The sequence below is a fragment of the Myotis lucifugus genome, unplaced genomic scaffold (assembly GCF_000147115.1).
Source record: "Myotis lucifugus unplaced genomic scaffold, Myoluc2.0 scaffold_31, whole genome shotgun sequence".
NCBI classification, from domain to species: domain Eukaryota; kingdom Metazoa; phylum Chordata; class Mammalia; order Chiroptera; family Vespertilionidae; genus Myotis; species Myotis lucifugus.
Window position 1 is genome coordinate 4,872,785 of NW_005871079.1, and position 14,115 is coordinate 4,886,899.

A 14,115-nucleotide genomic window follows, 5' to 3' on the forward strand; every position below is an offset into this window, starting at 1 on the left:
CGAACCCGGGACCCTTTGGTCTGCAGGCCGACACTCTATCCACTGAGCCAAACTGGCTAGGGCACCACTAATTTTTTTACTCCTCTATAGAGTTGCCATTTTCAGAACGTCATATAGTTGGAATCATACAATATGTAGTCTTTCCAGTTAGTTTTCATGTATTTCTTCCCATCTTTTGCCATATGTATATGGAATTTTGTACCCTGCTTTTTACATTAAGCATTAGACATCAACATAATCCTACGTTTTATGAAACTTCATTATTAATAACAGCATAAGTTCATGTGGAGATGCCAAAGTGTACTGCCATTCTGTTAGATTGTTTATAATTTTGATATGTAAATAACAATCAAGTGGTATCTGAATTTTTCATTAAGTCTGGGGATAAGAACCAGGTAATTTTGGTCCATTTTTCTTTCTTTGCACCAGTGGTTTTCAACCAAAATTCTAGGACCCCAATAACCTTCTCGAAAGATTCAGAATGAATTGGTCTTGGGATTGCATTAGACATGCTGTGCCTGATAGAGCGCTGGCATTCATTCATCTGGTTTTGAGCATGAATATTTTTAGAAGTTTCTCAGTTGTTTCTAATGTATAGCCATGTTTGGGAACCCCTGACAGTTCAGCAAATGCCACCCTATCTAGAAAATGAATAACTTTAAATTATTCTAACTCCAACATTTTGTGAACTCTAGCTCTTAATTCACATTGAGGGGTCCATAAAATTTGTGCCTAAATTTTATGCAGACAATACATATCAGTGGTGCAGAAATTATTTTGAACCATTATTGTTCTAAGCATCTTTGTATTGTTATGGAAATAGAGAAATAAAACAAGTATGTATTTGGAACAGTCTTACCTGGCAAGATCATTCCCCTGGGTTGATTCTCTGTCTTCCTTTGAATGGCTCTCTTTTAGAAATTGACAAGGGGCAGAATAGTGCTGTGGACTCAGGAGTCAGAATGCTGTTGTTCGTATTTGGGATCCATACCTTGGGCAGGTTGTGAATTTGTATGGGCCTCAATTCCCTCATCTGTAGAAAATGAGGATATATTGCTGACCTCGTATGGTTATTCCACAACTATTAGGAATCTCAAAAAGACTTCACAAAGAACTGGGCACGCAATGGCACTGACAGAACATCATTTATGGTCTCGTTTCCATGGAGCATCATAGGTGACTACATTTTCATAGTTTTTCTGATGTATGACGGGTCTGGCAGGGACAGGCCAGACCCACTCAGACTCTGTGTCCAAGTTTTTGACCAGAGTGATTCTCACCACACAACTCTGGGGTGAGAGGATTGGGGGATGGCATCCCCAGGACCACGTAAGTATCACTTTTTAATTACCGACAAGTGCTCTTAAGAGAGGGTTCCCCTATATCTGAATATGACCTGAATTTTCGTTAACTTGAAAATGGAGGAAGATTTTTAAAGTGATTGACCCAGGACATCTACTGTGGCTTGAAATTTTCACTCATAGCACTTGGTACCAGTCACTTCAAGGTTTGTGTTGCTTTAACTACTTTCATAAACCATGATAAGCATGGGATAAGTTATGCCAAGTGGCACTTTGGTGTGTCAGGATTGTGGGTAGTGGACAAGGAACAATAATTTGTAATGAGTCCATTTTCAGGTCAAAGAAAGAGTATTAACATGGCAGAGTAAACACTGTGCTCGCTTCCACTGACAACCACATCAAAATTACAACTAAATTATAGAACAACCATCATTGAGAACCACTTGGAGATTAGCTAAACTGAATTGCTAGCCTATCTAATAAAAGAGTAATATTCAAATTAGCTGTCACTCCGTCACAAAGATGGCGGCACCCATAGCCACAAGATGGCAGCGCCCAGTCCCCTCAGCCCCGCCACTGAAGTGTCCAGGCCTGTCACCTGGCCAGGCAGGTGGCAGGGGCAAGCGGCGAGGCACGATCCGCCCACCCAGCGGCCGATCCAGCCTCGCTGCTCCACCACCGATGGAGTGTCCCGAGGCAGCAGAGACAGGAGGGAGCAAGGCAGCAGAGAAGGGCGGGCTTCGCTCCCTTCTCTCGGGCCGCAGGAAGCCCTATTCTTGCAGGAATCTTCCTGCAACGGGCCTCTAGTAACAGTATATAAAGAAGAAGCCACGTCGAGACTGGTAGGAGAGGTAGAGAGACAGAATGGGCAGGTCGCACACTCAGCATGGCTGCTATGAACCAGGATGTATATCTTGGCTTCAGAGTTCCACCCTGAGGAGCGAGGAGTGCCAGGAAGAGAAGTTCCCATGACATCTGGCTGTGAAAACCAGTAGGGATTGTATCCAAGAAAGACAACGGGCTGCTAGAAACCTAGGTGCTACAGATCTCAAAGGGCCTAAGCACAAACTTAGTAACTCACAAACACTTGCATTGAGCTCCACTGTAGAGGTAGCTCTATCCAGGGATGGAAATGCTGGCAGATGCTGTTGAGCAACGCCCCCCCCCAACCTAGGCTCAAGAGGGCGCCAAATCTGAACTCTGCATTAACCTAGATAACAGTTTGTCCTAATTGTCCTACCCTGGTGATTCTATGGAACCTCTTTCAGCAGCTTTTCTACAAAAGCAGTCTGCCTGGATTGCACTGCAGACTTTCCTAAAAAAATATCAAAGGTCCATAAATCACAAAGAAGCAGCAGCTAGCCACGACTTGCCCTCTTCCTCTGGCTAAGCAGCCCCAAGCACCTCCAAGCCCAGCACAGGCAGTAACCACTTGCAGATCACTTTGTAGTTACTACCAGGTGGCCCCAGGCCAGGCATAGGCAGTGACTGAAGTTGGTCTATATACCAAAGCCTCACCCAAGAGGCCCCAGAACCAATATAACCAGTGGCCAGCCTCAGATCACACTAGAGCAACACCCAACCAGCTCCTCAAAAGACATTTCCAAAGGGCAGACAGGGTGGGCACCAGAGCCCACTAAAGCAACTCCCGCTCCATAGGATCAGCCCCCGCACAACAATTTGTCAGTGTAATCATGGCCAATCCTCACAGACATTCAGCCTGAGGGCCAATCCCACCCACTGATGTGCCAACAGCAGCAATCAAGGCTCAACTATACACAAAACCTAAATAAAGGGAACCAGGCTCAGGTAAGCAGGAGACTGTGCCTCACAGAACACCTACTACATAAGGCCATCCTGCCAGGACTGGGAGAAGTAGCAGATCTACATAATATGTAGAAATAAACACGTGGAGGCAGCCAAAATGAGGAAACAGAGAAACATTCTCAAATGCAAAACGGGATATAACTCCAGAAAAATAACTAAACAAAATGAAAGCAATCTACCAGAAACAGAGTACAAAACACTAGTTAGAAGGATGCTCAATGAGTTTAGGGGATGAATTCAGTAAGAACTTACACAAAGAAATTGAAACCACAAAGAGAACCTTTCTGAAATGAAGAATACATCAGAGGGAATCAACCAATTAGATGAAGCAGAGAATCAAATCAGTAACTTGGAAGACAAGGTAGCATAAAACACCCAGTCAGAAAAGCAGAAAGAAAAAGAGGCTTTTAAAAAATGAGGATAGTTTAAGGGGTCTCTAGGACATCAAGCATACCAATATTTGGATCATATGGGGTACCAAAAGGAGAGGAGATAGAGCAAGGGATTGAAAACATCCCTAACTTGGAGAAGAAAATGGACATACAAGTCCAGAAAGCACAGAGACTCCCAAACAATTATATGCTGAAGAAATGGATAAATTTCCAAAAAAACTCTTCTAACACCAAATCAAGAACATAAAATTGGAACAGACCAATTACTACTACTAATTAAATTCATCAGTAATAAAAATAAAAATTTTAAAACTCCCAACAAACTAAAATCCTATACCAGATAGTTTCACAGGCTAATTTTACCAAGCTTTGAAAGAATTAATATCTATTCTTCTCAAACTACTTCAAAAAATTGAAGAGGAGAAAAGACTACCATACTCATTTTACAAGGCTGTCATTGCCCTAATTCCAAAACCAGACATAGGCCAATTTCCCTGATGAACACAGATGCAAAAATTCTCAACCAAATATAAGCAAACCAAATTCAGCAACACAATAAAAAGATCAGACGCTATAATCAAGTGGTTTTTATCCCTGGGATGTAAGATTGGTTTACTATCCACAAATATATTAACGTGATATACCATATAAACAAAATGAAGGATAAAAATTATATCAGTGGATTCTAAAAAAGCAATGTGGGGATAGAGGGAATATGTACCTTAACATAATAAAGGTCATATACTAGTATGACAAACCTGAAAGCTGCTTCTTTAAGATCAAGAATAAGACAAAAATGTCCACTTTCACCACTTTAATTCATCATAGTATTGGGAGTCATCGCCACAGCAAATCAAAAAGAAATAAAAGGTATCCAAATTGGATAAGAAGTAAAATTGTCATTATTTGCAGAGGACATGACACTACATAGAACCCTAAGAAAACCATTATAGCTAGCACAGTATCAAATTAATGTTCAGAAATCAGTTACATTTTTGTACTCCAATAACAAACTATCAGAAAGAAAAATTAGGAAAGTCCCATTTACACTTGCATCAGAAAGAATAAAAATACTTAGGAATAATTTAACCAAGGAAGTAAAAGACCTGTCCTCAAAAAGCATAACACATTGAAGAAAGAAATTGGAAATACAAGTAAATGGAAGCTTATATACCATGCTCATGGGTAGAAAGAATTAACACTGTAAAAATGTCCATACTACCCAAAGCAATCTACAGATTCAATGCAATCCTTACCAAAACACTGGTGGCATTTTTCACAGGAAAAAATCCTAAAATTTATACAGAACTACAAAAGACCCCAAAAAGCCACAGCAATCATGAGAAAGACAATGTTGAAGTTATAGTATTGTTTCATATCAAGTAGCATACGGCTATATTAATTAAAACATCACAGTACCGGCATAAAAACAGATACATAAAGCAATGGAACATAATAGAGAGAGAAACCCACAACTACATGATCAATTAATCTATGACAAAGGAAGCAAGAATATACAATGGGGTAAAGACAGTCTCTTCAGTAAATGGTGTTGGGAAAACTGGGCAGACACATGCAAGAGAATGAAACTGGATCACTCTCTTACATCATACACAAGAATAAACTCAGTATGGATTAAAGACTTAAATGTAAGATCCCAAACCATAAAACTCCTAGAAGAAAACATAGACAAGAAAGTCTTTGATACTGCTCTTAGTAACTTTGTGGTTTTTTTTTACATATCTGCTTGGGTAAAGAAAACCAAAGAAAAAATAAATGGGACTACACCAAACTAAAGAGGTTTTGCACAGTGAAGGAAACTATCAAAACACGAACAGACAACCTACTGATTGGTAGAATATATTTGCCAATGACACATCTGATAAGGGGTTAATATTTTTAAAAATCTGAGGAAAAAATGGGTAGAGGACTGAATAGACATTTCTCCAAAAAGGACCTACAGATGGCCAATAGACATATGAAAAGATGCTCAACATCACTAATCATCAGGAAAATGCAAATAAAAACCACAATGAGATATTACCTCACACCTGTCAGAATGACTATCATCAATAAGTGAACAAACAATAGGTTTTGGTGAATATGTGGAGAAAAGGGAACCCTTGTTCCCTGTTGGTATGATTGTATATTGGTGCAGCCACTATGGAAAATATTGTGGAAGTTCCTCAAAAAGTTAGAAATAAAACCCAGCAATTCCACCTCTGGGTATTTATCTGAAGATATCCAGAACACTAATTCAAAAAGATATGTGCACCTCTATGTTAATTGCAGAACTATTTACAATAGCTAAGATAAGGAAGCAAGTTAGATATCCACTGATAGACGAATGGATAAAGAAGATGTGGTATACACACACACATACTAGTATACAATATATTACTCAGCCATAAAAAAGAATGAAATCTTGCCATTGCAACAACATGGATGGACCTAGAGGGTATTATGAAGTGAAAGAAGGCAGACCAAGAAAGACAAATACCGTATCTCATTTATATGTGAAACCTAAATATACAAAGGAACAAACAAAACAAATTCACAGCTACAGAAAACAAATTGATAGCTCCAAGTTGGGAGGGTTTTGGGGATGGGTGAAAATGGTAAAGGGATTTATTGGTACAAATTGGCAGCTATACCAGTAAAATAGTCACAGGAATGTAAGATACAACATAGGGGATTTAGTCAATAATATTGTAATAATTATGCATGGTGTCAGGTGGGTACTAGACTTATTAGGGTGATCACTTTGTAAAGTCTATAAATGTCTAATCACTATGTTATACAGTATATTAGTATATACTGTATGTCAACTGTAATTGAAAATAAAAAAGGGAATGATGATCATAATTTTAGAGTTTATTTATAGAAATGAAGAGGGAAAATAAGCACATGACAGATCCAAGAAAATCAAAAATACTCTTATTCTGAAAGGGGATGGGTTCATGTATGGTGAAAGTATTATTATGCTTTCTTATGTTATATATTTTGTGTCTCAGATATTACATATTACAATTATAAAGACTATTAAATTTGTAGGGGGGGGACAAAAAAAGAGTATTAATGGCTCACCGGGCTTTTCATTTTTCAAATCACATGGCAACTGCATTTAGGGATGTGCTATTTATTCTTTTTCAACTGTCATATTTCAGTGATTCTAAGACACCTCTTTTACATTTTATCATCTCTGAAATCAGATGCATCTTATAATTCATGGCAGCTTACAACTACTTTTAACCCAGCAGGTTGATGTGATATAGTTGTCATTGACTGAATATAGTCACAGAGATGTCTAGTCAAGTGAGGCACATGGTTACTACTTCTTATGTTGAATTTAATTACAGCTCAAAATTGCTCTGGAAAATTAAACTGCTTTTCAGAATTCAAAGGAAGAGTTATTGCACAGAAACCAAACTGCATGCTATATAAGTTTAGCAAATACTTCCAATAAGCATAAAATTGCAAATACTTCCAAATAGCATAAAATTGGTAAGTGAATATTGTGTCATCATTTATTGAGAAGCATTTTTGGCTTGCTAGTAATTAACAGCGATGCCTCTTAAATCTGGTGTCTTAGAGTCCGTGAAATATCATATAAATGACTATTACTCTGTTCTAGGTAATTCTAAAAATAAAACTCCTTGCTTATGTTATTATTGATTTCTAATTTATTCTTTTTTCTAATCTTTTTTTCCTTTCACAAATGGATACCAATCACATTTACCGTTGGACTGCAATTATCTCTCCTTGAAAAACAATGCTGTTGATTGAAATCACTTTGGGTGGACCAAATTTCCTCCTTGTTGACTGCTCCTGAATGATCTCTTCCAATCCCACAATCTGCCTCTCTGGCCAATCAAAACCTTCTTCCGTGTGTGTACATCATGCTGCTCTCGTCCTCAACTCCCCCCCTCTCTCGCTGACTTCCTGGAAAAGCAACGGAAGAGTCCTGGGCGGAAGGAGGCTTCTGTATGCTAGTGAAAAAGAACAATCTGTGCCAGCGGAAGGTTCTCCAACAACTTTGCTGCAAAACATGTACATTCCAAGGCTGAGCTTCCATCCTAGATTTCTCTGTTCCTGTAGACTTATAGATTACTCCATATTATTATTAAAAAGAAAAAAAAGCAACAAAAAAAAAAAGCAAGCCACCTCTCTCTTTCTTGCTTTCTTTTTTTTCTCTCTCAATCTGTGCAGGGAGATGGTGAACTGTTTTGTCAGAACTTAAATGGAAAAAAAAATAATAAACCTACAACAAGCCTACCTTTTATAACTGGGTGGTTAGTGCTAAACAGCCAGAACCACAGAGACAGTATTGTATGACCAAAGCATTTGATGCCAAAATTTGACGTTAAAGTAATGATTTGATTTCCTGCCCTGGTTTTGAAGGTCCATTTTTTTTCCTTTTGCGTTTACTTGTTTCCCCTTTGAGATGCCTAAAAATACCTTTCAAAAAAGTCACAAGAGTAGACATAGATCAAAATGAAACAAAAAGCTCTTACGTTAGTCATTTTTCATGCTCGAGTCCATCACTGGTGGAAATGGCAGGAAACTGGACCTACTGGGCATTAGACCATCCTGCAGAGTTGTGCTCAGAGTCGTTTGTCTTCGTTTTTTGCAGTTGAACATTGATACTTTCCACACATAAATTACTTCATGCATTATGTGGTTTTGGCATTGTACTCACTTGGTAAGTCTGTGCCACTGGTTTCATCAGATAGACTTGCTGCTACTGGCTTATCCATTGTAGACTGGGTGATTTTACACACAGCTAGTCAAGTGGGATTGCACTGCATAGTCAGATTGGTGATGGACAGCATGCAAAGTTACACAAAACAGCTGAGACTGATCCAGCTCCCCCAAATCCCAAGTGTTCACTGTGTAGGCCCTGCACAATCTCTTGGTGCTATCTAGCCATTATCCCCATAGCATTTTTCTAAAGGCCACCGTAAATTCCATTTGTTGTGGTGGGAAGCATTTTGGATGTGATGCAGGAAATTTCTTCCTGGAGTCAAAAGTTTCTAAAAGGTCCTGTATTTTTTAAGAAATAGAATTGATTTAAATAGTATTTAAGCTCATGCCCAAGTTGGCTGGGCAGCATTTTTCAATGGTGCTTATTAGAAGTTTTTTCATCTTCTCACTTTCAGAAAATAAAACTGGAAATTGAATATGGGCGGCATGATTGTACCCTCCTGGTTCTGCTATTTCCCCTATCTTCTGTCCCTCTATAACTGTTCTATGATACACCTGAATACTGAATGTCATTGTGAGAGATCCACTGTTTTCCTGGAGATACCTTCACTGATTTTCTATGACTTCCTAAACACATCCTGGAATCTAGCAGACTGAATTATGCGAAAACTGTTTTGGATCAGTGGTCAGAAATTTGGAAGCCTGATAGATCGTTTTACCACTTCTGAGTTTCTCTGTTTAGGAGAGGATAGACTGATATCAAGTTTCCTCATTTTTCATATCGAAGCTCCATTGGTGACCTCATTTGCTCTGGGAGTGACCAGCCATCTTACAGACTTTGTTTTTATTTACAAGATGTCACTGGCCTCACAGATGAGAAGAGGAATGATATCAATATAGATTCTCCTAGGAAGGAGCTGGGAAGTGGATGCTAAGATCCTCATCTAAGGGGCAAGTTAGTTAAAGACCTACCTTGAAAATATTCATTCTTAGACATCAAACTAAACAACCAACCTAAGGTGAATAATAACTAAATAGTCTAATGACCTTCTTAGTTAGTATTGTAGTATACTGAGTCACATGTTGATTCACAAGTGACTAGGGAATTAAGTGATTTGCTGAGCAGTTTTTCTCTTCATAACAATGCAGGCCCTTCTGACCTGAAGAAGGTTATTCCTGGTTATGGCATCTAGTCTTATATTTAAAGGCACAATCTTTAAATGGACAAATGTAAGCGCAACCTAAGCAAGGTCAAGCAGATGGGAAAATCAGATTTGCCTGCAAAGGAATACATGTAACTGAACCATCCAATAGTATTTGGGGCACAAAAGTTACTATGATAGGAAAGAGAAACATGATGTCTGTGTTCTTAAACAAATAACTATCACTATGACAGCCAAATTCATTGGGGTCCACCAAAGTGTGTTCTATTTCCCACTGACCATGAAGGCGCACATCGTGGAAATACTGGTTTAACTACTAGTGTGTTACTGCCTCGTTTATCTACAGAATATTATTAACTAGAACATAATGCTTTCAAAATTTAAGTTAATGTTATATATTATGTATAAATATATATATTCATAATGAGATATATGTAATGGATAGTACAAAGTTTGGAGACTTAACAAATGCTCTAATCTTCTAGAGACAAAAGCCCTATCTTCTGTTCTCTTTTGTCTTTTTATTTTCAGTTAGTGACCCATTGTTAAATCTAAATCCACTTTTACTGAAAAATACTGTACATGTGTAAAATGTTCAGTTGTTTTTTTGTAAAATATAGTAGAATGGTTGTAATTGATACTGGCCAAAATCAATGTTATTCCATATTTTATTTTTTCTATTAAATTAACCTAAGTTCCTGTTTATTTGATCTGTCCATACCCATGTGTAAACATCTCTGAAAGGGTGAGGTAATGAGAGACTTCTCTGTTCCCACATAGAAGCTGAATATGAAGAAAAGGGCAGAGGGGACTGAGGTAGCTAAATAAAATTGGAAAGAAAGGGTCAGTAGAGGTGGGATCTGAAAAGAAGGGAAAAAGTGACAGCAATATAAGAAAGGAAGAGTTTAGGTTTGGTCATAAATGTATTTCAAATTCCATTTTTAGAAAGGTTGCAAAAAAATCTATAACAGCTTGGTGCAGTTTCTGTTGAATTGTGCAGATACAATCTCCATGTATGGGCCATCTGGGCCCGCTGTTTCCCTGGACTTCCCCAGGGTGTGAACTACTGCACACTCACCAGTGATGTATGGGCTGGGGACCAAGGGGCAGGGCACGAGTTGGTGGTGAATGTGAAAGCTGTTAAAAGATGGTCTGGTACCATTTAATGATATCCTGCATAAAACTGACAGTAGCTGCAACCCTGGATGCCTCAAAGATGCCTTTGTCTGAAATCTCCTGTACATGCCTCGAGGTAGGACTGAATAGTTAGAAAAAGAAGAAACTACAAAGGATTCCAGATGTTTCTGAACTCTGCTTGAGTTCCAGTCTTAGCCTTGAAGTGAAATTCAATGTCCTGTCTTCTGGGAAAAGAAATGGGATCAGCAAACAAATTGAGTTCCAATTAGTGTTAAAGATCTGGAGATGCAACAAGGTGTAAGAATGAGCCTCTATTTGTTGTGAAGTCCCATTATGGGGATGAGGAGAAACTAATCTTATCGACCAGTGATAAGAGTATATACCTACTGATGTAAATATACCCTCTCTTCTCACAAAAACTCCAAAGCAGAGGTACATGTATTATCTTGTTTACAAATAAGAAAGCTGGGGCATATGGACTTGAAATAGACTAAGGTTACAAAGCCAGACTCAAAAATAAAATTTAACAGTAACACAATTAACAGTAAGTAGTGAATTCTAAATCTGAAATGAATGGAACACCAAGTTACTAAGTTCAGAGAGGCAGAAATTCCTTTGAACTGACTGGGATGATAATTCTAAGAGCAGGTGGAACTAGAATTGGGTCTTGAAGGATGGCTAGGGCTTACTTAAGCAGATGGGAGGAGTGCAGGAAGAACATTACCAGCAAACTTGCTGCATAAGAGATGTTCTGGGTAGCAAATGACTTATTTTAATGGTTTTAATCTAAATAGCCCATGGCTACAAAGGACAGTGAATCAACATTTGATGGGTTTAGTCAAGAAGAATCTACATTTTTACACTGCAGAAGACAAATAGTGTTCCCATCCTCCTCAACTCCCGCACCCATGGAAGGCCTTGCTAATAATCATCACTATCATCTGTGGATTGATCCAAATTTCCTTCTCACTTTCCACCCCAGCATCGGCTTATCATCATGCTGCTGATGTCTGTCAGACACACTTTGCCACTCAAGAGTCTACCCTTCATTTTAAGGAACACAAAACCGAGTGCTTAGTAGAAAAGGGGAAGTGATTGCTGTAACTACCAAATTATAGTTTCTCAGTCAAGTGATCAACACTTTATGCACATCTGAACATGGAAATATGCAACACCTTATCCCCTCATGTAAGATGAGTATCATGCAGCTAAGACAGAAGTTCACATGCATTCTTAACTGACTGCAGCTTCACACGGCAGACAGATAGCTTGACGAACATGGAGAAAACTGGAGGCAATTTTAAACTGACCTGGCCAGTTCAACACTCCCTCCTTTCATCCTTTAATACACAACAGAGAGTGCACAAAGGCCAACTGCAGCTTGACCTCACCTGGCCCAAGCTCAGCCCTGGCCCCAAACTCAATAAGTGTCAGTGACAGAAAGTATAAACCTGCTTTTCTTGCCTGGTTGACATTCATTTCCAAATATTATTTGTAGCAAACCCATAAAATCTGAAGTTTGCAGCAGAATACTTTGGAGCCATAGACAAATTTAGCAGAGCACAGCCAAGATGGACTTCATTTCACCATCTTGTTAGAGGTAGTGCTTAGCCCCTAGAAATGGGGCTGTGATCCATATATAATGTCTCTTCATCATGAGAGTTGGAAGTCTGGTCCAGAGTCAATTCGTGGGTAAAAAGGATGCAGTTATGTAGCATCACTAAGTCTCAGAGGGCCAGTCTGGGACTGGGAAGGCCAGCAGTTCCTTCCCACTCTCTACCTGCAAGGGACCTACAAGAACGTGACTATCCTGTTATTGAAAGATTGTCTTACAAGGTCTCTCTAAAGGGCCATTGTTTAGGGGCAGTTGTTGGTTTTTATCGGGCCAGGGGTCAAGGAACAAAAGATATTTTGCATCCCACTTCCTCGAAATTTCCAGAAACACTTCCTGAGACCTGAATTGTAAGACCTTTTTGCATCTTAGGAAAGAATACATAATTTTAAGACTATTGTGTTTTAAGCTGGCACACTAAAACAGCTCTATTTAATTTATTTAATTTGCCCCCCACAAAAATCAGAGGTCTATAGAGATTAACTTTCTGATGCAAGATTTATAGCAAGTAAGGGGGGGTGGGTTGCTTTGATTCAAGCCTATAGCATCAACCTACCACAAAACACTGCCTCCCTTTTTAAGAATGGCAGAGAAAAATCAAGTCTATATTACATATGTTATAAGGCAGAGGGTAAGGGTTTTCTCCCAAGTCCAGAGAGAAAGCACACTGTATCCCTGGACTTGACTTTCTCTGCTTATGAGTTCAAAATAACACTTCCATAAATAAACACCAAGTCCCTGTCATATACCAAGCTCTGAAGTGCTTCTTGTCCTCTTCAAGCTTATAGTCTGTCTAACGGGAGACACAGACATAAAAACCCATGGCTATAATATGAAGCTATTTAAGTGTCTTAAAAGAAGCATAACAAATATTGTTGTCAGTCCAGAGGAGGAAGCTCACTTTGCCAATTAAATACTAATGTCCCAAAGCTTTCCAAGGACAGCCAATGATAGCTTGAAAAAGAAATAGAATTGCCTCTAAAATGAAGAGAAGTCAAATGATATTTTACAACCTACAAAATGCAACATGTCAAAGTAGTCAATTGCAACTCTTAAAGATCCACATACAATTATATTTAAGTATATTTAAGGTAGGGTAAAGAGGAATTTTAATCTGTTTGATATGAAGTAGGACCTACAGAGGTAGGAGAACCTAGGTTCTGTTGGGATTACAATATAACCCTGCAAAAGAGGGAGAAATTTACTAATCATGCTGGGACTTGGGGGAATTATATATATATTTTCATTCATTCATATTCCTGTTCTCTTTCCTCAAGAGTCCCACTTATAGCTACTTGACATTTCTCTTCAGTTGTTAATTTTGAAATGCCTGTTAGACATATCCAAAATAGACTTTAGACTCCCCAATGCCCTAAACATTACTATCGCCATATGTCTGCCATCACAGTAAATGGCATCACAATTCATTCACCCAGCTACTCAAAACCTAAACTTATTCTTTTTTCGCCCCCCACATCCAATCCATTAGCAAGGTCCCATTAACCACACCTCCACCATATCTCTCTGAATGGTCCACTCCCCACTTCCTAGTTGTAATTCTGGGTCAGACCACCATCTCCGTCCTGGACTGCTGCAGGAGCCTCCTAACTAGGCTCCCTGCTTTTCTTCCTCTCCTTTCCTCTTTCTCTCTTCTCCCTTATCCATTCTCCACATGGATAGCAGAGTGCTATTACAAATACAAAATCAGATTTCGCCTCTGCCTATTCACTCAGAGCAAAATCTGGACCCCTTAACTGAGATCTTATGATCTCTCCTCATGCCCCTTTCCCCCTTGCTCATCATGTTCTAGTCCTACCAACTTTCTTTTGTTCTTTATACACAAATGACTTGAGTATCAAGACCCCTGGTTGCCTTTCACCCTACAGGTCTTAATTCAAAACCCACTTCCTTGCAAAGCAATTCCCTCCACCACTCACTCCACACCTGCCCACCTTTTCTGGGCTTTTCATTGCACTTAT

At 39.0% G+C, this 14,115-nt stretch overlaps 1 protein-coding gene and 1 long non-coding RNA gene across 4 annotated transcripts in view; one reads left to right on the forward strand and one right to left on the reverse strand.

The window, feature by feature from the left end:
- Positions 1–10,092, forward strand: part of PCSK5 (proprotein convertase subtilisin/kexin type 5) — a 278,331-nt gene extending 268,239 nt beyond the window's left edge. Inside the window, exons 21-22 of one of the 3 annotated variants that reach the window (XM_023752385.1) lie at positions 1,089–1,176; positions 7,472–7,541. In XM_023752385.1, the coding sequence (XP_023608153.1) occupies positions 1,089–1,135 (47 nt within the window). In that variant the 3' untranslated portion in view covers positions 1,136–1,176; positions 7,472–7,541. Of the gene's footprint in view, positions 1–1,088; positions 1,177–7,471 lie in introns of all 3 variants that reach the window. The other 2 variants (XM_006086818.3, XM_023752387.1) reach the window with 2 other exon arrangements.
- Positions 594–14,115, reverse strand: part of LOC111825548 — a 37,444-nt gene continuing 23,922 nt past the window's right edge. Inside the window, exon 3 of the long non-coding RNA XR_002828740.1 lies at positions 594–1,033. This is a non-coding gene — a long non-coding RNA (uncharacterized LOC111825548). The remainder of the gene's footprint in view (positions 1,034–14,115) is intronic.